This window comes from Leptosomus discolor, chromosome 11, assembly GCF_034619465.1.
Source record: "Leptosomus discolor isolate bLepDis1 chromosome 11, bLepDis1.hap2, whole genome shotgun sequence".
Lineage (NCBI taxonomy): Eukaryota > Metazoa > Chordata > Aves > Leptosomiformes > Leptosomidae > Leptosomus > Leptosomus discolor.
The window spans coordinates 22,976,502-23,002,747 of record NC_141401.1 but is presented as its reverse complement, the minus strand read 5'-3'; the positions used below and the strand labels follow the sequence as shown (position 1 = coordinate 23,002,747).

General features: G+C 42.1%; 1 protein-coding gene across 2 annotated transcripts in view; it reads right to left on the bottom strand.

Annotated features, from left to right (window-relative positions):
* CHRFAM7A (CHRNA7 (exons 5-10) and FAM7A (exons A-E) fusion) overlaps nt 1–14,048 on the bottom strand; it is a 39,824-nt gene extending 25,776 nt beyond the window's left edge. Inside the window, exons 1-3 of one of the 2 annotated variants that reach the window (XM_086471643.1) lie at nt 13,870–14,048; nt 13,579–13,792; nt 12,258–12,397 (exon numbers count right to left, since the gene is read on the bottom strand). In XM_086471643.1, coding sequence (XP_086327769.1) covers nt 12,258–12,397; nt 13,579–13,633 — 195 coding nt within the window. In that variant the 5' untranslated portion in view covers nt 13,634–13,792; nt 13,870–14,048. Of the gene's footprint in view, nt 1–12,257; nt 12,398–13,578; nt 13,793–13,869 lie in introns of those variants that run through there. The other variant, XM_086471644.1, reaches the window with a different exon arrangement.
* Nucleotides 14,049–26,246: the final 12,198 nt, after the last annotated feature.

The window sequence follows — 26,246 nt, the reverse complement described above, 5'->3', positions numbered from 1 at the left end:
ACCATTTCTGTTACCATGGGGACATAATTGTAATAGCAGTCTTTTTTTCTTTTTTTTCAGTGCATCATTGTTAACGAGAGATTTTATTTAGATTTGAAAGCATTCATCTTTGCAAAGATAAGCAGGGATCAGGCGCATGAAATGAGCAGGGTACAGTATAGCTAATAACATACTTCAGCACATCTTGTGTGAAAAAATACTCTTCTGAAGAGCAAGAGGGGGAGGTTGCATTTTTTCAAGTTACCTTACGAATTCCTATGATTCACTGTAGGTTTCACTCAGTTCAATTATTAAGTATAGCATAGAGCTTAAAGTGCAGTTACATTTATTGCGAGCATGCAAAGTAATAACTGTGTTCTGTTGCTTTATTTACAAATAATTCTTGTTTTCATTGTATTCCGTGGCAGACTCCCATTGAGAGGAGAATTAGTGTTAAGTACTGGCTCTAGGTGCTGATTATCATTGCTAGTCTGACACAGATAGGCGTCTCAGCTCCAAACACATGCTGGGATCTGGGAACTACCAACCATTCTATGGGTTCACAGGCTCAGAGGGAATAATAGAGCCCTGGTAGCCCCGCTCCTTAGCGTTAAAACAGGAGGGAACCAAAGCGTTTGAACTTGATTTATTTGCCTAGAGGTTAGCTGCAAAACATAGAAGTTGAAAGGTGAGGTTGTTACACCCAGATGTACCAGTAATGCCAGGACAACATTATATCAAAGGATTTGACTTTACTTTTATTCTTGCTAATCAACTTTAAGTCATATTTGACTTTTTATTAAGTCTTTCTCCTCAAAATGTTTGTAAGTTATATGGAAATGCTGTTAGACCATTTTGCAAACTAAAGTGGAAGGAAAGCAGGTGTTTTCTTCAAGGAGAGAAGAGAAAGTTAGTGGGAGCAAGGAGCTGAACACAAAGCTGTCTCTTCCTCTCCCTTTGTGTGATCAGAGCACACAGCTCCAGCACCAGCCTGCTGCTGGCATTCTTCTACCCTACTTTTGTGAATAACAGCAACAGAACTTTCCACACCTGACCAGAGCATGTTGTCCATGTTTTAGCATCAGTTCACATGCTGAAACTGCAGAACCTTTGAGGAACACCAGAGCCACAGAGATCGAGGCATCTGACTAGGACACAGCCATGAGGACTATCTCTGCGCACTACAAATGGACATGGTTAAAGCCAGCTTCAGAGGACCAGTTAGCACAGTGCCCTTACTCATCCCAGACAGTCTCTCTAACTATACTATCTTATCTCCATCTTTCCAAGTGTAGGCAAATTAAGCAAGAAGGAGTACCTCCAGAACTCCTGTGATATGTAACATAATCCATTATCCTCAATGTCTTGGGGGCTTTGTTCAATCTAGGATACAGCACAGATATCAGCATGGCAATTAAAAAATCCCGTGGAGAAGGGTATAGTACAAAATACTTTGCTTATCCTGCTGAAAGTCTCTGTAGCTCTTGACACAGAAGTATTATAAAGACACCTTAATCACTTAGGAAGAGAGGATGAATCAGAAATTCTAGCTATGCCTTACCTACATCCTCTGAGGGTCACATGGTAGTCCTTATTTACAGGGTCTTCATTTTCAACTTTCCCTAAAAATCCATATGGTCCCCACTTCTCTCTAATGCCTGTAAAGAATCACTGACAAAAGTATGGAGAAACCGTGAGCTTGGCTGACAGGAATACATTGATGAAAATCAACTGTGCGTCTCTTTCTTCACAAATGCAGCAAGCGTCATGACTGAAATGTCAGGACACCTACACAGTCCTTCAGGCTGCTGGGTTTTGCAACACAAAAGAGCAAACTCTCTCCTATGAAAAGAACATTTCTGTCTGGTGGGGTCAGAAATCAAGCAAGCACTCCAAAATCCATAAAAATGACTATTTGAATTTCTTGAGCTGAGTGGTTCAGTCAAACCTACTGGTGCTCATTATTTTTTCGGTCTCCATTCTTGCATTGGCTTGCACTGGTGGTAGTTGGTAAAAGGCCTGCTTCTTCCCTCTCCGGTACCCAACTGGCACAACTGTGTAGTTATTGAGAGTAATTGTGGGGATGCCAACCCCAGAAATATGTTAATAGTCGTGGCTGAACACAGAAAACTAGCCATTAGATGTCCAAAGCAGTACTGCTGTATGAACAAACGTGTGAGTGGGTCCACCAGCTCTGCACAGGGTTATCAGTCATCTTCCCTGCAGGCTACTCCATTAGGAGGATCATATGAGCAATATGGAGATGTAATTATAGGCCGTGCAAATACGGCTTCACATCACTACCAGAGGATTTTGGAGAGATGAACTGGATATATAGCATCTTCTTATGTTGCTGCCAATGAGCAGCAACATGGCTTCATGCCACGTACTTAGCACTTCCCAGTTAGCTGTTGTTGAAGCCAGTGCTAACAGCCTTTCCTTTTTACAAATCAAATTCTAGTTTCAGATACCAGGCATGAACATGCAAGCGTAAGTGAAGGTTAAATCCAAATATAAGTTTACTTCGGGCTTCTTCTGGTTGTTCTTGGAAAATAATTCTTTTAATTTTGAATAATTTATTTTATTATATATTTTATATGTAATACTATATTATAAAATTAAATATTCAAAATAAATTAGTTAACACATTAAAAATAAATCAAGTAATTAGAATTCTAAGTGAATTTTAACAGATTCCTTTTTCTATATAAGCGCTTGTACGTATATGCTGCCTGCTGCCAACCCATTGTGAGATCCTCTTCCTTTTTTTTTTTTTTTGGCTTTTTTGTAATGCGGAGATATATTTAGATTGGGAACAGTTGGATTGTTTAGTAGTCTATTCAGGCGAACATAGCGAGGAGTTCAGGAGAAACTGAAGAATTCACATCTGTATCATCTAAAACTGAAGTAATTAACATTGGAGTGTTTCTGTGTTAATAGGCTGTTCGTGGATAGAAGGGTATTTGCTTGCAATCCATTGGCGATACTTTGGTCAACCACTGTCAGCGCTATTAGATGTGTAAATTACTGAAAAGTTGTTATAGTATGTGCATTTCTGAGAGAAACGCAGGCACTGTATCCACACAGGTCTGAAAATACAGCCCTAAAATGAAACAGAGAACAGAAACAGAATACCCCTTCCTCGACTGTTCAAAAGCCATAGCTCATCAGGACTACCATTTAAAAATGTTAGTCCACAACTGGCAACCTCATCTAGTCCCCATGATTCTCTGGGAACGCAGTGGCTCCCAAGGATGGTGTCAGAGGTGAGGAGCATTGCTTTAGCAGCGCTTCCCTTGCCATCATCCCCAAAACTGCCCCAGTGCCTTTCCTGCCCACTTGTGGACCCCCACAGATCACGTTACAGGAGCAGGGCAGAGGCCGTGACGGTTGGGTGTGGGCTGCTTTTCCCCAGGTAGTTTATCCAGCCCACAGCATCTTCACACAGCACTTCCAGAAGCCTTCCCAGAAAATAAATGGGTCCAGCAGGGGCAACCACCCTCATTTGAGCTCCTTCCTCAGCGCACGTGGACACTGCAGTCAGAGGCAGATCAAATCCAGGAAGAACCAAGTCACCTGCGATCTTTATGTGCCCGGTAAAACAGGCCTTCCCAAGAAGCACTAGATTTATAGAGCATGTAATTAGTCTGCGTGTGCATAAGAACCGCAGCAGACGGGCAAAGAGACTAGACTGCACACACAGAGCGCGTCGGCTCGTGCCGTGGCTGGGACTGAACCTGCAGGTCTCCCAGGAGCCTCGGAACAGGGAAGTAGCTTAGAAGTCAAAGAAGGTTTGAAAATGCTGATCTAACACTTCACTTGAACTTTGTGGAGCTAGATCCTCAGCCAGTGCAGATCAGTGTAGCTCTGCTATCTGAGGACAGGAACATTGCTAAAGGAAAAATAGGAGTCTTTCATGGGTCTTTCAAATGTTTTGTACAAATTTCCACAGACTGTAACAAGCTGATCCATATTGGTCAAAACAAAGGATATAGACTTGTGTATTAAGTAGTGACATGATGTATTGTCTAGTACTTGAATATGACAGAAATATTGTCATTTTAACTGTATAGAGTCTTTAGAAAAGAGGAACAATTCTGAATATTACCATATCCATTTCAGTCCCCAAACTTCTGTGATTTAAAAGCTTTGTATAAGAACTAGTATTAGCTAGCTAGACCTGACTCCCAGAAATTATGTCTTGTGCTGTAATTTTGTTTTATTAGCTGATTACTTAGACTGTTATTTGGAAAGATTGTTCTTCGTATTTCATGGGGAAGCAGAATACTCCATTTTCTGTTATAATCCAGTAACCTTCATAAGTATTAAACTAACTAAAAATATATCAGAAAGCATATCCCAGCATGGTTCCAGTTTTCTAAACTCTCAGGAATGAATCATGGTAGAATGGAAACGGCTGCAAGATCAAAGTGCAAATAGTTTCTCCCTTTAGCATGGAGGGAATAAAGATCAAGCAGCAAAGTGAGAGGAAAATAAAGCTTAGAGAAACTTTTTCTAATGTAGGCAAATGAATGCTAAAAATTAAAAGAATAATGCAGATTTGATGAGCTTCTGCCACAGCCATTGTTGCAAAGAGGCTGCTGAGGTTTGATAAAGAGCTTAGGAACTTCTTTAGCACTATTTCTCAATGAGCCTCTTGATATGGTTGTTTTATTCATCTTTCCAGATTTAAATTTATTTCTTTTCTCTCTTTTTTTTTTTTTTTTTTTTTTTTTTTTTTTTTTCAGGGAGATGTTTGTTTTATAGTCCGTTTCTTTACAGAAGCTGTTCTGCTTCTTTGAATGACGGCATAACATTTTTTTAAAAACTTTAAGATATTTCACATTATTATCTTGCCTGGTGGATCCAGGGTATTTTATTGCAAATACTGAGTTGCAGATTCTTATGCAGAGCCCTGTATGTAAGTCATTGAAATCACTTAAACTGTGTAAAATGAAACAAGGACGAAAGCCCTTGAATACATGAATCTAAGTCATACAGTAACCAAGGGCAATGTAGGATGAGCAAACTGTGACTGAGTTCAGATAAACATAAAAAAGTTTGCATGCTTTAATTTTTCCTTTGCTCTGCACAAGTGACTTGAACAGCCTAAAGGAACAGGATTTCTTTTGAGATTCTGCTGCTGCTCACTACATACAAACAACTATTCAGCACTTTTCTTTCCCCTAACTAGAAATTTAAAAAAAAGAAACAAGAGAAGATGGAAAATAAGCAAAAACTGTTGTGTAGTAATGCTTTAATTAGCTAGTAAATGTCTCAAGGAACCATGAAAGATTCCTGACTAAATGGTGTTATGCAACATAAGTAAGAACTTGAATATTCATGTAGATAAAAAACTAAATTCAACTTTCCTAAATAAATTATTAAATGTTGATTCTTCTGCTAGTAAAAAAAAAGAATATATTTAAAATAATTTATGATTAGAGTTGACCAAAATGGACACATTCATACCCACCAAAATGTTCGTCACCATAAGTCTTGCTACAGCAGTCACAAGCTAAGATAGTATAAATCCAGCATTCTCCCAAGTTTAGCAACTTGGCTCAGATGGAGATGAAACTAGCTTGGTTTTTTGCTACATATATGACAGATTTTAAGTGAAGATGAACCATGGGTAGAGGTTTATGGGTAATTAGACGAGCTAATCTAAATCCCAAGTAAGTATAAGTCATCTAGAAAAATGACTACTCAAAAAATTCGTACAGCTAATTGCTCAGTCCCAGAGGCACTGGCACAAGCCACAGGGGTAGGGACAGGAGGCCAGAAATTAGTGAGATCATCTCTTTCAGCAGCAGAGTGCCGAGATCAGCTTAGGACACTCACAAAATGGTGCCCCAAATTCCATATAGGAAGTTGGCATAAATTCTAGATTCAAACCAGAAAGCCCCAGAACACAGTAATGTTTTCAGTTGCAGAGTGAAATTGCTGAAATTCCTTAGAAAAATCTAAGAAGCCATATTAATGAAAATTAATATCAGAAGGCCATTGGTCTGATCCCAATGCAATAATTCTTCTAGTCTTAACTTTAGCATTTTTATGCTAAAGTTTTATTTGACACTGTCTTGTATGCTTCAACAGTTATTATGATATGAACATTTCTGATATTAAAAGAATCTAGTCTATTAAAATATAATTAGCTGTAAATGTTTTGGACTAAGATGGTCTTTTCAGCTGTGTTTACATATAATCTAGTACAGGGAGAGTCCGTGACTACAATTATAGACGGAATGGTAAAAATAATACAGATATCTGCCCTCATACAGAGGCAGTACCGACCTGCCTTTCGTTCCAGTTAAGAAGGCACTTAGGGACCAAATTAAACTCATTCAATACAACCAAAGCCTCCAGCAGATGGATTATTTCCAGTGCATCCAAATATTTCTTAAAATATAGTACTCAAAATTTCACATAATTTAGGCTTTGAAAAAAACCACCACACATCAAACTGGGTCAAACCAGTTCTTTTACTCGTCTTTTACAACAAGACAATGTTAAATTCTAGCTTTGCCCTGAGTATTCTCTAAACTCCTCCCAAATCGATGTCATCTGCAAATTTAATAAAAATATTACTTATTTTATCTTCCAGATTAAATGAAAAGACTGACTCAGTATAGGTTCCTGGGAAACCTCACCATGTAACCAAATCTCACCATGTTGATAGTGAACCACTGACAACTGCTCTAAGCTTTTCTAATCAGTTCTGCCACGTGGGTTTACCAAGGCCTTATTCTCTAGTTTTCTGCCAAGAATGTTACTCAGAAAGGCTTTATTAAAGCCAAAATACACTTGTATTTTGTACAAAAAGTACTTGCTGCAAATAGTCAAGAAATCTGGTGTACTTCACCAGAAGTATCATTATGCTGTGTACCAAATTTTGTTGAAGGAAAAGTGCCCCATTTTTCTGGAAGTGTTTTTTAGTGTTGTTCCCAAGTTGGAACATGGGAAGTTCTGCTTAGATGTTAGGAAAACAATTTGACCGTGATGATAGTTGAATACTGAAACAGGTTGCCCAGGGAGGTTGTGGAGTCTCTGTCTGTGGAAGTGTTCAGTACTTGACTGGACACAGTCCTGAGTGACATGATCTATTTAGACATATTTGGAGCAGGGGGTGGACTAGATGACCTCTGGAGGCCCCTTCCAAACTAAAATAAGACTGTAGGATTCTTCTGCTTGTTCAGATAGCAGTAAAAATTGAGTTTGAACTATCCCTGCATATCTCAAATGTATTCCAGTTCTTTGCGTCTGTGTGTCTAAGCAGTAATTTGCTGTGTAAATGAATGAACATTTTGCATTAATTTCTAAGGATTCATCTTCTGACTTTTGGGGACAGAATTCCCTCAGATACGTTTCTCTTAATTGTGTTAACTTACATTAGATACAAGTATGTCTACTGTAAAAATGTCAGGCTAGGCACAAAATTCGTACCTTCATGGTCAATATACTTGTTTTTCTGGGACATTCACTATTCTGCATGAGATGTAGCAGCGTAGGAACAGCACTGCTGCTGTGTCTTCCTAGTAGTCACTCTAAACCAATAGGTAGCAGCTGAATATTATCCTCTGATGCTGTTACTGGAATGGATATTACAAGAGAAAACAAGAATGTTAGAAGGTGTTTGCCTCCACATAGTGTTTAAAAAAGTGGTGCCTGTAGTTTTATCCAGTGTGGAGATTATACAGTATCAGCATATTTCAAGAATCTGTTTTGCAAAAATGCATATGCTGGAAGTTTTTCCTAACCATTAAGTTAGGTTCATACTCCGTGCCAGCACTGAAATACTAGAAAGGCCGAAGACAAAGACTAGCTTTCTGTGCAGGTAGTGGGGCTTCCATGAGGTGAGAAGTAGAGAAAAATAAGTAGCTTCTCTACATCATGTTCCTTTTTTTTTTTTTTTTACCTTGTACTGAAGCTATGACCTTGATCAACTACAGCCATTCATTAATCCCTCTTCCCCTCCTGCCACTAAGGTATGCAGATACCCGTAGTATTTCTCTGTTAAGATTTTGCTTCTGAGCTTATTCTTCATTTTTTTTTGTTTGTTTTCTTAAGTCAGATATTTCCAAACATTTTCTGATTCTGATCCAGAGAGATGTTTATTATCAGGCTATTTGTTCAATATCTATTGCTTTCCTGCAAGGAGTTTTGAAACAAGATTTTGGCCAATTGGGGAGGAAGTAGGTTATTTTTCATTTCTTTCGTCAAATTGGTCGGCATTTCTCATTTCAAGAAAATTGAAACAAATAATTATAAAAAGAAAAGAAGCCTCGTATTCCATCTTCTGATATGATAATAACTCAAATGTCCTTGAAGAGCACTTCTGGCCAGTTGGCTGTCTTTGTTTTCACTCCAGGATGATTTAATTGCAAGATTGTTTGGAAAGGTTTAAGAGCAGTGATTTTCCTACTAAGGAATACAGGAATAAAGCAAACTGAAAGATACCTAGGATCTCTCTCTTGAAAGTTCTTATTAACTTGATGCGTAAGCTTTTTTTAAGTCCACTCCTTTCAAATCTCTTTCTTTCCATTTCTCCCCCCATCCTCTTCCACCTAAATTCCACCTTTCTTCCAAATTCCTTTGCTGGCTGTCAGGTCTACCAAGCACTCCCACTTCTCTAAGCGGTCCCTCAGTTTCCTAGCTCTCCTCTTCATTCACATGTCCCCAAATTGCATTTTTCTCATGCTGCCACTGCCACTTTTCTTTCCCCATTTAGCAACACTTTGTATAATTCACTATGCCAGCTTTCATTCTCGTTAGACAGTTCATTAACTCTTATTTCCTAGTGAACTAATCTAAGTTGGGGCAATTGGCACTTACAGGTCCCTCATTATGTAGTCCTGATGCTAGCATGCATATGAATATGCAATACCAATAAAAAGGAGAACGTATCTGCAAGCATAGTTTAAAAATAATTGCTAGTTTTAGAAGGAAAGTTTTAAAGTAAAATGTAAGGTAGGAAACATCCACTCTGCTTGGAAAAGGTTTCATATATTGTCTCCCCTTTCCTATCAGCAAAATCAGTAAGGAATAGCAGCAGCCAGGATCCAGCCTGACTCAATCTGTTCTGACGGGGATTTGACAGATCTGCTCTGGATAGGCCTAACTCCCAGTACAACTGGTATCGGCTGAGAAGCCATTAAAGTGAATATATGAACTACAGGGAAGTATGATGGTGACATGTTTTGTTTCTAGCTTGTTAAACCAGTAACTGTTATTGCAAGTAGCTGTCATTCCCACCAGCATTTACTTCTTGTTGTCAATAAAAGAAAACCCATTTGTTTTATGCTGTGAAGCTTAATTTACTTCATGGTTGGTTTCTTTCTTTGCCTGTCAATCCCAGAACTCTGAGAGAGAAATGCAGTCAGTTTTATAGCAAGCAGAATGAGCTGTAACTAAACTGCCAGTGCAAAAACTATGGCTTCTTACTGATTATGAAGGGATTTTTTTTGAAAGGCACATAGGATCAAAAACTCCCTTTTGAATCATATTAGCCAAGACTGCCAGTCATTGACTATACTCAGATTGGCTAGTGATCTGTGGATATTTGCCCTTCAGTTTGTGTGGTTTTAATTAAACTTGACAACTCCAGAAGAAGTTAACTCTCTGAAGTTGACCACATGCTGGCCTTTAGCCATTTGTCTCTCCAATAGCCAACTGCTCCTACAGTAGTCAAGGACGTGGTTATATCCATGTCAGGAGTGTGGGGAAGAGAGAGCCCCACTATTAACTCAGAGAAAAGCAAAGGAATCCTTTATAGTATAGATGCAATTTAAGTAGGATTAAAAACCCACAGCATCAGGTTTTTTATGCTGGTTATCAAAATAAACCAAGCACTAGCAAAGAGTTTCCTGAACACAAAGTTGTACAAAAAAAGAGTTGTACAAAAATCCTTTGATGGGGACTGTACTGTCCTGTACCAAACGAAAAGATCCTCTGGCAGCTGTGAGAATGCACATACTGCAGCAGGAGGTCATTTCCCAAAAGGGAGCTACAGAATCAAGCCTTGTAAACTACGTTCATGGGTGGGAAGGGGTTTTATTGAAGCCTGGTTTAAGATTCAGTTGAAGCACCACATGCTGAGTTCTGCAGAGATACATTAAAATGTGGAGTTTTATTCAGGTGCTCAGTTTGAACAGACTGGCTAAGCTTTCCTGAACATATTGGTCTATTACTACCAAAGATAAAAATCTAACTAAAACCAGAGGTAGACAGAATGTACAGCTACAGCTGAAGACACCAGCCAGTAAGAGCTGCTGCAGAAGCCACTGAGGGCCCTGATGCACTGGAAAGAGGAGCTAGACCAAAGCTCCATCTCACAGATGATATGGGGCCAAGAGAAGTGGTTACTTCTGCCCTGTCCTCCACATTCACTGCCGTACAGGGCAAAAGACCCATGAAGGTCTGAGCCAGCCAGAATAGCTGCAGCAGTAACACAGATGGGGACCTTCAGGCATTCAGACCTTTGAAGCACTGTCTGTCCCGTCCTGCCCTTTGTTCTCTTCACTTCAGCTTCCTTCTCTTACTTTCTTCTGACCTGCCTGGTCCTCATGACTCCCACTGCCCTCAGAATACCTCTTTCTTAGGGTTACCTTGGCATATTCTAAAGGAATCCAATTAGAATATGAATCATTAAATTAATGTATTCCTTATTAACACACATCATTTATTTCTTTTGTGTTGTTCCTCACTTTTATGGTTTTTCTGTTGTCTCTGTCCAAAGCCATTCTTGCTCACTTGTCTATTTAGACTGACTCTGTGCCACGAGGTACCTACTACTTGTGTCTGCAGCATGTTAAGCGCAAGGAGGTGCCCTTTTTCCAAAATCTCTAAGCCTGCCCATAATAAAGATCATTAGTACCAAAAGCATGCCGACATACAGTTAGTGGGATGTTAGTGTCATCTGTTCTATCAGCCCACTGGTACAGGCTTCTATCTCACATCAAAGTGTTGGTCTAATACCTGTCTGTCCCCTCCTAGCTTTCAGGTGCCCGTGCAGTACAGCCACAGTCTGCATCGAGTTCAGTCTGCCAGCACCTTTTGAAATTGTGGTACTCTGCGTAACACATGTTCTTCCCTCACCGTCATTCAAAGAATCTGTGACTCCATATAGCTTCTGTTCTGCTCGTTGGTATCATATATAAAAACTCAGCTGCTGTAGACAAGGACAGAACTGACATATTTTGCCCGTTGGCTTTAGTGGCTCTGGCACTGAAACAGCTCACTGACTCCGACTGCCTACTCTCACTTCAGCAAGTAGTAAACATCACACTGGAAATACACATCTTAGTTTTCACCTCAGGTCTAATAAATCTAAAAACATGCAAAAATGTGCATAGAAACTATGAGCATTTAAACCTGCAGAGCTGTCTGTGCGTGTGCTGACCTTCAGACACTAAATGTAGTGTCTGGATTTTGGCAATCAGCAGCTGGTAAGGGAACAGAAAGGAAGCCCCTTGTCATGAATAATCCTGTCTTTTTTTTAATTTTATTTTGTTATGCCTTGAACTTTAAGCATGTGATGGAAAGATAATGTCATTTAGAGGTTAATTACTTAAAACTAGTAATTAACCTCTTTATTAGTGGCCATAGCTAGTTGAATTTCGGGAAAATGTAAACCCAATTATATGTAGAGTTTGATCTCTGTGCTGCTGTGACAGTGAAGCTTAAATGACTCATATTTGAACCCAGAAGATCCTAGAGTGCATTTCGCAAGCCTGCCAAGCACTGCAGAGGAGTATCTATTGATATACCCAACAACTGTGGTTGCAAATAGAGCAGCTAGAATTTAGGCATATAGAATGTAGCAATCTTGTCTAAATCAGATAAGAAATAATGTAACTTGGATTTTGGCTAGGACACCCCTCTTCCTCTCCCCCCATCCCATCTCCAAAAACAAGCTCTTTAGCGACCACCAGAAACCAAGAACTTTGGTTTTACATACCTCACCCCCCAGACTACACTTCTTGTTGGTTCTAAGTACAGCTAAGCATTCAAAAGGCAAAGTACGTCCTTTGAGCTTCACTTTAAATATTTCATACTGCTAAGAAGGTTGGGAAACACTGACAAGAGATCTAAGAAAGAGGCAAACTTTACTTTTAAGTTTACGTCTTTAAAAAGGCAGTCAAAATTTGTCTTTGTGTCTTGAATTATTTGTGCTTTCCAGTATCTTGCAGTGTTCCTTTGGTATCACCAATCTCCATTCTAGGAAGGAAAAATCCACTCTTTTAAGGAACTAGTTTCCTAGAAGGTTACAGACTTACCACATCCATGATCTGCATGAGGCTGAGAGTGAAATAGACAGTGAGTGGCTGGGAATCATTTGCAACCGGTCGCTCCAGAGGGTTGTAATTTTTCAGCAGCTCCTTGTAAAGCTTCCTTTGGAACTCTCCTTGCAGGGACTCTTTGGGCACAGAAATAAATAGATAAATAATTAGAATTCTACATCAGAAAGCAAAGCTAGGACATAACGCTCTTTTCCTGCTATCAGATATTATGTATCTATTATTTTACCTGCTGCATTCCTAGAAAAATGCCACTGTAATTTATATATAGTTCATTAGCTACTACAACAAAATCTTATCACACATGTATCACTTTCTTTTTATCCCAGGGGATGAAAAAGGGGGGATGTAAGGGGGATTCTCTCTTTGATCATTTCTTGGCTGGCCAGCATTGATAAATTCAAAATGCTAATGGCGCTTTGTCAACATACATATACGGTCCAGCAACAAGAAGTGATGGGGAGGAAACACACTACTTGTTTTGACACCTGTCCTGGCATAGGTGTAACCAGGAAAGCAGAACACAGATACGGCAGAGGGCATCAGCAAGGCAATGGGAGAAAATGGCCACAGGTTAGGCTGAATCCTGCTCTCAGACTGCTTCGGATTGAGAACTCTTTGGGACAAGTACTCCCCGCTTTGTTCTCTGTTCATGCAGCTATGAATGAAGGGGGGGTACACGGTTCGTGGCAGAGGATAGGCACTATGTTAACATACGGGATCACATTCAGGGATTTCTGTCCTTACACCTCAAATCCAGGGAGGGTCTTTATTCTGCCGATTTTCTATGGAGGGAGAGGGAGCAGGTCCACATGGATGAAGCAGAGTAGACCAGGGACAGAGGCAGTTTCAGAATGAAGGGAAATCTGGGTCAGGGTAGGAACGGGTCCTCTGGCTGCGAGCCCTCCCTGTCCCCACTCCACACGGACTTTCCTGTTCCCTGATTTCTAGTCCTGAACGCCCCTCACAAAAAGCCACAGTCTCTGCCCTTTGAGTGCCTTGACGGGGTCCGCTCCCCCATCCCCGTTGCTCTGCCCATCTCCCACGTCCCTTCCCGGCAGCTGCTAGCGCCGACAAGCCCGGAGCGCGGCCCGGGACAGAGGACAGCCCCCAGCCGCAGGACGCGGGGAGAGGGCTGAGGGGGACGGCGAGGGGCCGGCGACGCGCCGTGCCGCGGAGGACGCAGGGCAGCCCTGCCCGCCCGCCCGCCCCTGCCGCATCCCGCCCCGGCTCCCGGCGGCTGCCGCGGAGCTCGCCCCGCCCGGGGCTGGCAGCCCGCGGGAGCTCGGCGTTCACTCACCGCGCACAAGCCCCGCCGCCGCCAGCAGCCACACCGCCAGCTCCTGGAGGCCCATTCCTGGAGGCAGAGCCGGCGCGGCGACGGAGGGTGACAGCGGCGGCGGCTTCTCCCGCCGCCAAGCCCCGCCGGCCCCGAGCGGCGCGGGCAGGCGCCCAGCAAGGCTGCGGCGCGGGCCGAGCCGCGGATCCGGGCCGCTGGGAGCCGCTGGGAGCCGCTGGCTGCTGCTGGGAGCCGCTGGCAGCCGCTGGCAGCCGCTGGCAGCCGCTGGCAGCCGCTGGCAGCCGCCGGTGCCTCGGGGACCTCCGGCTGCTCGGCCTCTTCCTGCGCCCGCACCGGAGCTGGCCCCTCCGGTGCTGCCGGCTCGGGCCGAGCGGGGGAATGCTGCCGGCCCGCCTCCGCGTCCTGATGGATTTCCCTCCCTTCCCTAATCCTTGAGCGTCCCCGGGCCGGAGGGGAGGGAGCGGAGCCGCTCGCAGGCTGTTAGCGCGCTGGGCAAAGCGGCCCCGGCGTTATAGAGACGCGAGCGGGGGCAGCCCCCTCCTCCCCTGCTGGGCAGCCGCAGCCCTCCCCGCTCCCCCCGGGAGCCTCCGCCAGCTGACGCCCTCCCGCAGCGGCGGCCGGGGCTGCGGCGGGGCGCGGGGTGCCGGCCCTCCCCGCCCGCGGGAAGGAGCCGCCGAGAGCGAAGGCGGCGGCGGGCGGGGCGGGGAGCCGGCCCTGCGCGCCCGGCGGGGCGGCCCGGGTGCCCGCGGCAGCCGAAACGCCGAAGGGCATCGGGTCGCTGAGGGCCACGGAGGTGCCCTCCCAGCTCCCCTCACGCCTCAGCCCAAGCGCTCGGTCGTTCCCCGTTGCCATCAGCAGCGGCTGCCGCTGTGCAAGGCGTGAATGAGCCCCCAGGGCTGCCCGGTGCCCCGGCCAGGAGAGCCGCTGCTGGGGCGAGGCGGGCGGCGGGAGGGGAAGGCAGCCAGGGAGGGGATCCAGGGCAGGGCCGGGCCCTGCTGGCCTTAGCCCGGAATTGGGCTTCGGTCCCGTTTTGGGGAGGGGGGAGATGGGCAAAACGATGTTGCACGCACGGCTGTTCTATCCCCGGCAGAGACGCAGGGCTGGGGGCTCAGGTGCTGGATGTTTTGTCTAGATGTGGGAAGAACAACCGTGGCTGAGGGTGTTTAGGGCTTGACAAACGCATGACTGAGTAAAACAATGCCCGAGCTCCTGCTCGATGTAAGTATAATGCACCACAGTTGGAAAGCAGGCCTAGAAAATTCAATGCATTTTGTGAATTGTCCAGCTCCCATTTGCAACTTCAAGCACATTTTTGAGACCATTTCTTTCAGTCCAAATCCCTGCCCTTCAAATCCAGTTGCTGCATTAAATGAATGTCCTAAGCAGCTGCATGTAGGGAAGAATGGTATTGGAGAGTGTCCTCACTTGCAAGGGGTAACTAAATGCTTGTTTTGCAAATAACCCAGCAAATGCCATTTTATTAGTCCACGTTAATTCTCAGCTTTAAAAATCCAGTTATTCTGTTTTGGCTGGAGCACTGACTTAATTTATGTAGCTACTGTTTAAATATTTTTAAATGTTGAACACAGGACCAGAGGAAACTAGGGGCAACCCGAATAGCCCAGCACATTGGTGTATCATGTGCTCCAGCCGTACCATACAGGAGGACAAAACATTCCTCTTTTCAAATGAGCCAACGTGCTGAACAACTTTGCCAACGGGTAGCGGAAACCAGCAAGTGGCAATGGTAACTCTCCAAATGCCAAGCCATGGCCGATGTACGGTCATACGCTAACAAAGTTCTCAAGTATTTTTTTTTACAGTCCATCTAGGTTGAGTTTATTATTTCTCTTTTTTGTTTTGTGGTGGTTTATCTTTTTTCCCATGAGATCTTGACCTTTTTGGACCAGCTAGCGGTCAGGAGCAAGTTGCTGGGGGAGCTCTGTGTTATTTGCAGAGAGACCAGGTGTTATGATCTATTTGTACTTCAGCCCTCCCATGGCAGCGCTCTCAGTACCTAGATTTTTGCCTTGTCTCATGTTGGGAAGGAAACTCATTTCCTTTCCTCCTGCTCCTGCTGTCCACTGCTGTTTTGGCACAGGTGCCCCAGATCTTTCTGGGTGTACAGTAAACAGCATAAAATGTTCAGGCAAGAAATCTGGAGAGGAAATCTACTGATGGTTCATGGCTGACCTCTACTGTTGGCTAATTTTCTTTGCTCTGAACATTGCTTTGTTGACAACTGCCTCACCTTGGGTGGTGAATGCAGGGTCAGCAGTGAAAGCCCAGTAGGAGCATGCACAGCCCAAGGTCCTCAGGGCTCTGCCACAGGACTCCAAAGGTAAACCCTTCAGGGGATGGTGCAGAAACCCCATATTCCGGTAGTATAAGCACTGAAAGAATAATTCCTAACTATTTCTTGGATAAATCTTGACTTGTTTTTTGTTTGTGGCAGTCTCATTTGATTTTGATGTTAGCAAATTAAATTTTATGGCACTTCAGAAATTCTCTTTTTTAGATATTCTTTAACAACAGTCAGCAGCTCAACGGTGTTCAATCAGGTGCATTCCTTCTAAAGGGTTTATCTTTCTAGTCAGATATACTGGTGTGAATGCACACAAATGACAGGAAGGAGTTATGTTTGCGTTCTGTAGACATCCTGGCTAATAAAAGTTAATTTCACAAATACTTATATGGGTTGATTGTCTAGAAGCTAGCAAAGAAAGATTAACAAGCTCTATACTGAAGTCCTCTAAAAGCCTTCATTTATGGCACAAGTTATCTTTGTAAAAGCCTATTGTTCACAACTTAAAAGCAAGCTGCACAGTCTGTGGCCAGCAGAGGCTCTCTTCTTTGCCTCTGATGCCCACCAGAGGTAAGACCCACTCTTCTCTGTACTTCAGGTCGTCTTTCTGTTGTACGCTATCCAGCCAGGTGATTTGAAGGGAGCTGTTTCCCCTTCCCAGATAATAACTTCTTAGACACAAGGATGAATGCAAGTTTGGTTTACAGTTACAGGCTGTAGAAACTCTTGTGGGTCTCCCAGCCCACCTCCCACAGCTGGGTGCTTGCCAGAACACAAACAAGCCCTTAATATCAGTTTGTTTCTCATATATGTTGCACATAATTAGACACAGTCAATTGTGTGTCTGTCTATTTGTGAATACCCGATATATTCGCGGAGATAACGGTATGCACAGATCATGTATCTTCACATGAAGGTCAGGCATAAGAAAATGTTTGTGGTAATAGTATCTGTGTAATACCAGCCTGCTGTCTATTGTCCCTTGATCTGGTAAGCAGAGAAGTAAATACAGCCATGTACAAAAGGCAAAAGTCCTCACCGAAGTGCTATTGCAGATGTATTTAAAGAGTCTGAGTGAGTCACAGAGCTGCTAGAGAAACAGCTACAGGATTCTGAATTAATGTGTCTATAGAAAAGACCCTCATCATAATTGTAAGAGGTTTGTTTATACCCAAAGAGTATCTTCCCAGTTTCATTTATAAGGCTAATCTCATACGTTGGTTAGTTAAAAGAACCAAGGACTGAAGAACATTCAGAATGACTTGGGTAAACATCAAACATGTTGCCGTTGTCCAGGGGTTCTAATATCCTGCAGCGTGAGGAATAGCCTCTTTTTCTTTTTGCACAGATGGGCAGAAGCGTGCGCCTTCCCAGTGTGACAGAAGGTGGTAAGATAGCCCTGAGATTAGGCTGATAGTGGAGAAGTGACCATCTTACACTATCTGCAAGTAAAGTGACCGCAGCACTTTCTGACTCTGATCTAATTATTGTGCGACTGCAGTGACCTGGGACTTCCATATCAGAAAAAAATCTGCTTTTCCTTCTTTTTAGAGAAGAAGGTAGAACAGGCTAGGATTTTAAATGGTAACGTACAGCGCATGTGAGATGAGACGTGCTCACATTTATTTGAATGTTATTTGAATTAAATTACCTCTTTAGTTGTTACCTTTTTTTTTATCTTTGGGTAGCCTTGGTAATTGCATCTAATGTCGTTAGTTATTCTCTGTTGTATATTTTGCACAACTAGTAGGCTCAGTGATGGAGAATGTGTGTGTGATGACCTTGATTTTTTTCTATAAAATGTCCTGAAGCAATATATTGCATCTCCCTTGCCAAGATGTGGTAGGTATTTCTGATGTTGGGTTTTTCTATTGAAGGACAAATTAGTGATCTGAAATCTGGTTAATTTTGTAGTTAAACTTTATATTGTATACACCCAGTCTTGAGCAGAGATCTCTTCCCAAATTCTTAGCTCCTACACCAGTACGTGATTTCCCAAAAACGATCCATTCCTCAAGTGGTCTTTTGTTGGGAGGGATAGAGAAGAGCACGAACTATTCTGTTGTTTAAAAATAACGAAGCTGCTGCCCTCTCACTTTGTAAAAAGTAACTACAGGGAGAGCATTGCTGAACAGTGCTCAGATGCAAAGAATGAGGATTTGTAAAATTTGCCTAATGAATTTGCTAACTAACTAATAGGGCCCATGGTCATTTCTGTAATGCCAACATATTTCAAAATCCAATCTTGTCTTTTATTACTGTTAGCATACACTCACATTAAAGTGTGAGCATAGTTGTTAAACAACAGTGGCAGCGCCACCGTGGCCTTGTGAATGAAATACCTCAAATGGATTAACTGCAGAGATTTCTCAGCATATCTACCCTACAGGTGCTTTTCTCTGTCAAAAGATATCGCAGGTTTTCATTAACATCATGTTCAGCACGTTTCCACTTTGGTGTCTGAGTAAGAAATTACTCGTTCCTCTCATTTCAGCCTCTGTCAGGCCTGAGTCGTTTTGTAGTTTCAGGGCTTGGTGTTTGTTTCTCACGGACACAGAATTCACAGCATTACAGTGTCACTTTGGCATTTTTTTGCATGAGTGTGAACAACAGAAAGTTGGCAAAACTGCTTTTCTTCACCCTGGTTGATTTTAAATAACTACATAATTTAGGGTTCACAGAGCTGATTAAAGTTGACAAGAAATCTGCATTTTAGGCCTGCAGCTTTAACAGATCCTCATCTATAAGCATCTGAAGATCAACCTTATTTATCTTGTCCTAAAGCAACACACTAGAAATTTTTCTTTGCTGAAAAAATTACCATCTGCTACAACTTAAATAACTGACATGAATTCCACAAACATGGTCATTTGATCTGTAAAGACCGTGCTAATAAGGCCTTTGACCATAAAGCTAAGCTCTAATCCTTTCAAAGACAGAAATGTTTGAAACGTGACTTTTTTTCCTGGCAATGCTAAATAATGTTGTATCAAAATGGAGAGCAAATTCGTTTAAACTTTGGAGTTATAGTTGAGGCAGGGGGTATGAAACAAGTCGGTCTTGGAAAGCTGAATTTTTGCAGATAAGATTTCTAAAAAGAGAAGTCAGGGTGCACTCTTCTGCTAGAGAATACTGAATTTTGTCTTTTAGGATTCTGATGGTTATGTTTCAGTTCATCAAATACATACATTTTTAATATGGCTCAGGGGAAGAAGAGGATTTTTTTCCCCAGATCTCTGCATTTTGTCTTGCAATGCACGGATTGCAAATTCACAGTTGTATTTCTTACATTCCGTAACACCAGCATTCCCTAATATTCCCTCCTAAGCTTCTCAGTATCACTCCTGAGGTAAATCGGTCCAGTCCATGTATGATTTATTTTAACTAATCACTGGTGAATGTGAAGTTGATTTTTTTCAAGCGCGTGGAACAACAAATATATATCATCTATTTTAAATGAGACCTTGTCATTTCTCTATAGTTGCATCCTTTACACTAGTGCGACACATTTACATCAACAGCAGGCTATGGAAGGGCAACTGCCATGATGAGACACTAGAGCAGGAGAGGAATTCGTCACTCTTGGCTCCGTAGAACGGCAGCCAGTCATGGCTCAGTGAAAAATGCTGTTTGTCTCCAAACGGCCGGTGACGGCTCCTTCAAGGAAATGAATAATTTTTGTTGTCAGAGTACAGCATATTGGGAGGCCATGGATCCTTCAGAGACAGGGAGGTTTTCAAAATGAGATTTCCTCACTGACTCAAAGAAACTCTCAAAGAAGCTACCAGATTGTTTCACCGATGAAGAGCTGTGGACCTCCCAAGGGAGGAACTGAAACTACTTTAAATACATGTTTTGGTGGAAAACTCTCTACAAATAATTCAAACCACTACGTGTAGTCTATTTTATCTGGATTCCTTAGACAGAGAAATCCAGACTGAGGTGCTGCGTGCCCACAGGCTGAAGAAGACCGGTTGAGGTTTTGCCGTGCTCAGGAACGCAGGCCAGGTGTTCAGCGCAGGCAGCACAGCGCCGAGCGGACCGTGCTGGCTTTCCAGACACGGCAAAGGCACGCAGCAGAAAGCGCCCGCTGGCTCCTAGGCCTGCTGAAACAGCCCAGTGTGTGGGAGTAGTGGGTCCCTCTTCCAGCTGGACTGCTGATGTTATTGTTTGTGACAAAGTGAGTGGGACTTTTCCCCACTCGTTCCTGGTTTGAAAGACGACCAACCGGTCTGCTCATTACATCAGCTGCAAAGGCAGTGACTGTAAGTGGGTGTACTGGGTGTCAATAGCGTAAATCACGAAGCAGAGGAGCGCGCTGTGGCTGTGGTAAGTGGAAGCGAACAAGCACGTCTAAAGCCCTGTGTTCCAGCCCCCAGTACTTGGCACTTGACCAAAACGAGGCCTTGCTGAACAGCTAGTGCCGGAGTGGGGCTGATCACCAGAAAGGGAGTGGTATATTCGTCTTATAACCAGAGATGTAAGTGACACATAGAAAATATAGCCCACAGTCATATGTGATTCATCTCCTCCTCAGCGCTGGAGAACCTGGCAGAATAAATGACTGACTAATGGTCCCAGCATAGATATCTGAAGTAACCATTTTATGAGCAAGCTGGGAGGTAGCAATGAAAATAGGCACATGCACAGAGGAAAGACTTTTCCAGTAATAAACCTGCCTTGTATTTTAGTGATAGTTCTCAAAATAAAACCTCCCTGTTTTCCAGTGAGATCAAAAGGGTTTTGTTAGTCATGAGTGAATACAAATTGCTTTCAGTGTTTTTTTCTTGAGCTAGATTTAAAAGACCGTGGTTAGTTCATACAGTTATTATGGACGTTTTTTTCTAAAACTTCATTTTAATATGACAGAGAGGATGAAAAAGAAGTAGAATGGGGCCATAAAGTAGAGAGAGGAAGGAACTGCCTGGTGTTTTCAGTGATTTTAATTAGGTTGGAAGATTTTTCAAGCTTGGATAAGCTTTCAGGTATTTCCTTTAGCATTTATTTTGCAGAAGGAATTTTAGACCGCTGGTCGTTTTAATGACTAATTATAAGATAAAAGATATGACAAAAATAAAGTAAAAACCTGACCTAAAATTTGTCTGCCAATTAGACCAACATATTTCAAATGTCTTCTTACATTCAGAGATAATCTTGCTTCACACAGCTCTAGGACTTTCTTCTGCATGTCTTGCTAGCACAGATACAAGAAGCCAAATCCCTCGTTTTGTAACTCTATTGATGTTGAATCGATTCATTTGCTATGTTATTAGAGCATGAGAAAAATTGTCACTTACCTGAGCCAGGCAAATAAAGCAAGAAATTTACGGGAGCTTATTGAAAGCTTTCTATTTTCGAATTTCAAGTTGATTTTTTTAACCAGAGATGTTTTGATACCCAGACTTCTTTTAATGAAACTATCAGAGTTTTGTATATTTATGCTCTGTACATAGAATGTCTACCTGATTGATTTTGCTAATTTACATCAGTGAATCTTAATTTTTAATTGAAGCTATTGCTCCTAATAAATCCTCCGGGATGCTTACATAAAAACACCATGGGTCTCTTTAATGGCTGTAATTCAAGGCTAACTTTTTATCACGGTCAAAATTGTTATTCTGGATTCCCACTTAATTATGACGATAATGCAATGCGGCAGGTCAGAGGCAACAATGATATTGCTAATGCCAGGCTGCAAGGATAGGTTATAAGTAGCTGAGATGGCTTGTATATTTTAAGTAATAATTTGACAGTTTGCTGATGCATTGTCTGTGGTCCTGGTTTTTAGAACCCAAACGTTCACATGTTGATGACCAGAAGATAGAGTATGTTAATAATAGTACGGTTTTCCAAAGCATATCAATGATTTAGAGCGTACGTTATATTTTTTAAAGAGATTCTGATCACCTTGGAGCTTAAGTCTTGGGAGAACTAGATGAGTTTTTATGCCGGTTTTCTAAGCAGGCAGCTGCATTTTATTCTTAGAAATAAAATAAATAAATAATAAAATAAAATAACCAATAAATCACCAGAATGTTTTTCAAAATTTTACCCTATCACTTGTTTAAATTTTAGTATTTAAAGTTTAAAAAAATGTGTAACAAACTCATTTAAACTATTGATTTTGAAAGTTGTGGATGTCAAAGGCCAGAAATCCCCAATTAAACGTGTTACAAAAACACGATTTCCCCAAATTTCTCTCGCAGAGTGGCGATGAGCTGAACCTCTCTTGTGTAAGCCAAGCACAGGTGCCTACCTCCCGCGGATTGCCGTAGGGTATTTGCGGCCAGAGGGCTGGTACCTGACTGTCAGTGCGATCCTGAGAGTTTGCTGGACAGCAGCTTGGCAGTCACACGCTGGACCTGGTTTGAAGTTGAGTCATTCCTGTAAATCATTGTTTCTCTAGTTGGTTCCAGTGGATCATCCTGTTTCTCTATTGGGTTCTGAGCTGCTCTAGGTTTTCTGCTGCTTTCTTATCCCTGTGAAGCAGTTTGATTCATGCATTACATCACCAGATTCAGGCCCAAATTCCAGTTTCGTTGTATCATTTTTGTAGTTTTTAGAAGTGGTAGGATTCCTTCCAGGAGGAGGAAATAGAGTGGTTCTGTGCATGTGGAAGTGCCCAGATGATAAAGAGCAGGATGCTGATAGGGTTCCCACCTGAGGAAGGCTGACTGGGTTTTAGGATCGGGGAGAGGAGAGACTGAGGTGCTGTCTTGAGAGCATTGGCTTTGTTAGAATGGTAGCATGCTCTCTCATGCTCTATTTTTTCCCCTCCTTTTTTGAATTGGGCTGGTATCTGCTCAGCCAATATTGCTTACCTTTAGTGGATGGATTGGCTGAATTTTGAATGAAATTTTAATATGACATTTGCTTTGTTAAGAAAGTAAGTAATTGTAGAACCACTGGTTTGGGGGTGTTTTTTTCTCTTCTTTTTAATGAAGTCTGGGGTTTCATAGAGCATCTTATTGTTGGTGCTAGCACCCATTAAGGTTAATTATTTAAGAAATGTACTTCTGTAATTCATAATCTCCAGGGAGGATTATTGAGATATTTTCAATGCATCCAATTTCTTCAACAGGGACTGCATAGATCATGAAGAAAACAGGAGTATCATTGTCAAACTGATGAGACTGAGACACAAATCAAGCTGGAAGAAGATGACAGCCAGGCAAGTTTTGAATTTTTCTTTTTGAACATCCTTGCTAGAGCCACATAATTTTAGAGAGTCCTCCTTTATGAAAATTTCGTTAAGTTCAAACAAAACAAAATGAAGTATGATAACATACTCAGCAGAGCTCTGCTTCTGAATCTCCACTTCCTTAGGCCTGCAAGGCTTAACCACGTCTTTCCAACGTTACCTTGAGCTATGCAATTTAACTGGAAGTCTATTGCTTTAATGACCAGGAGCTAATGAAAGGAGCCCAGAGCTATGCAAAGCTGAGGTACTAACCTGCAAGGTGCCCCGTTTCATTCGGGTGCCTAACAGGCGCATGTGGAAAACTTGAGGTGGGCTCTGTGAAGAGCAAAGCCGTGAAGATAAACTGGGAATACATGCAGGGCTTAAATGTGTTTCTCTCTCTCTCTCTGTGTGCTCAGGGCAGCCATGCCCTATCTGTCTGGAGTACCTTATAGAAAAGAATTCAAAATTCATTACGGAAAATGACTATTACCGTTTAAATTGATGCTTGTATTATTGGTGGAATTGAGTGTAATTAGAAGGCATGTTTATGTGTATGACAAGCCATCACTAGTTAAACTAAATTATGCTATTGCTAAGACAGTAGAATCTTTTGTGTTATTTCAAACTGCAGATTATCTTATCTAGAATAATTTTCCTGACATTTCTGACAGACTTCTGTAAGGTTTAGGGTTCTGGGCAGAAGCATTTAACTTCCTGAATACTTTGTTTGTAAGACAGACCGAAGAACCTTTGTCTTTAAAAATAATTCTTTCCTCTGGGAGGGAGAAAATCTCCTTGTCATAAATTTTTCTTTTTTTTTTTAACATAGTGCTATTTATAAAAATTCTTGAAGTGAATCACTGAATTCTGAGCTTTGAAATTCTTTGCAAATAGCAGCAAAGAAACTTGCCTGAAGTATAAAAGAGCAGCAATTTAAATATTAACTATCAGTTGGTATTTCACAACGCTTCCCACATACTCATTTCTAAAACACTCAAGCTGCAAGCTTTGTATAAATAGCATTTATTTACTGTCATGGTATAACTGAAAGTTTGATGTTTGAGGAAGGTTTACACTGGTAAGTGGGAACTAGTGATGGCTGTTACATACTTGCTGTATCGTAGCTTCATGGTGTGATCTTGAGAGGTGACTTTGTGTCATTTCCTCTCACTTGAATTGTTATAATCCCTATCTAACAAGGATATTGTAAAACTGATAATTATTTTATTATACAACAAAATGGTATTGGTGTGCTTAGACATCACTAATGTGTAGCAAGAACATCTGTTTACAAACGGTCCTTCAGCTCCTGGGAATTTGAAACCATCAGGTTCAGTAGTGCTTGAATTAAAGTTAACAGAGAACCAGGCTCCATTCATATATTAATTTAATTGCCTTGAGTGAAGGAAAAAAAGTCAGCACAGAAAGGCCATTACTTGTCTGGAACACTTATCTTGCAATGGGTTTCTTTTCTATCGGTTGGTTACACTTTCTCTTTTTCTCTCTTGCACTAACCCATTACTGCCTCTACATGTACTCTTTTTTTTGGTTGGTTGTCTTTGGGGGTTTTTTTGTACCTCGCACGAAGATAGTGATTTGGCCGAGAGTAGATTATCACAAGAAGCCTTAGCATGAGTACAGACTGTTCTGGAACTATGGGCTATTGGCTAATAATATCATTGAAACCACAGTCACAGAAAGGTGTCTGACACATCCCACGTGAGCCGAGCATTTCAAGTGTGTCTTATGCTCATGTGAAGACCAGGTTCGTTGTGCACGAAGCTGCAGATTTGTTTAGATGCAAAATATAACATGTATTTCAGATACCACATATAAATACGTGTAGGCTTTTCAGCATTAACAACTACATGCTTGTGTGAGCAAGTGTATAAATAACAATTGAGCTTGTTTATCATTTGCAATTAGTCATGCCACATGGCCTCAGGGTGCGAAGACCCTGAGAGCCAGACCCTCTGCCACTGTTCCAATGCGCCTTGCCTTGTTTCTCTGATGCTCATGAAGCAAAAGGCTCTCAAACGAGCACAGTTGTGCATTTTATTTATTTCTCCTTCTTAAACTTCTGAATGGTGATTCAAATATCCTCTTAGTGAAAATCTTGCTGTTCTAATACCGTAATACTCCGTTTCAATCCTTGCCAGATGTGAACACAGATTATTACCTTGCTGTAGTACAGATGACTCCATTCCTGACCCTGTTTAAATCTTCCCTTGAATCCTCAGTTGTTCCCCTGTCACCTTGATGAGGACTCTTTTCACGTGCAGTGACAAGCAGGAAGAGCTTCACAGTCACACTGAAATGTTTGAGCCTCCTTGGTCTCTGCTTGGGCCTAGATCGTGTGCATCAGACAACTATCCTCTTGTTTATGGAGTTCCTCCTACTTTGTCATGCTTTATTGGGAACCAAGCTGTAGTAGCGCAGGGGGAGGAGGGCTTTCTTCCCTGGTGCAGTGTTTGCCATGTGAAGTTCCTGCCCGTTGGTGTGTGCACAGGGGTGAGGCAGTCCCAGCCTGTCCCCAGCAGGCCACGAGGAGACTCGTGCTTTACTGCATCTGGTTTTGCCTTGGTTAATGGATTTGTCTTAACAACTGCTGTCCATAAGGCATGGTCTTTTGACTTACTGAAATAATTTGTGTGAGTTTCCTACCTGCTGAAATCCTTCCCAGAGCTGTCAGTTCCTGCAGACATGCAGCCTGACTGCCTGCCTTTACCTGATGAGAACAGTGACATCAGGTGCAGTAGGGCCACAGGGACAGAATAATAATTCCTTGCTCACTTTTTCCTCATTATTTTTTTAATTTAACACGGTGTGGTAGTTACTACAGCCAGGGCAACCTAACCAATGTAAATAATCAATTTACCACTAGATATTTTACTGAAATAAAGGGCACAAAGCTATAGATAATGGGCCCAAACTAGCCTAAAATCAATCGGGAGATTCCATATCCCACTGCTGGGCGCTGTCTCGCAGGGTCGGTATTATTTGGATTTCCCTAGTCTCCCCTCACTCTAGATAACGGAGATATGTTATTACTAATTATTACACCATCCATTTTTTGTCTCATTAGTCTATGATAACTGGAAACCCAAAATGTTAAGTAACGGTTGAAATTTCGCTGTTAATGATGTAGCATGATACCAGGAGACCATACCAGAGACCAGC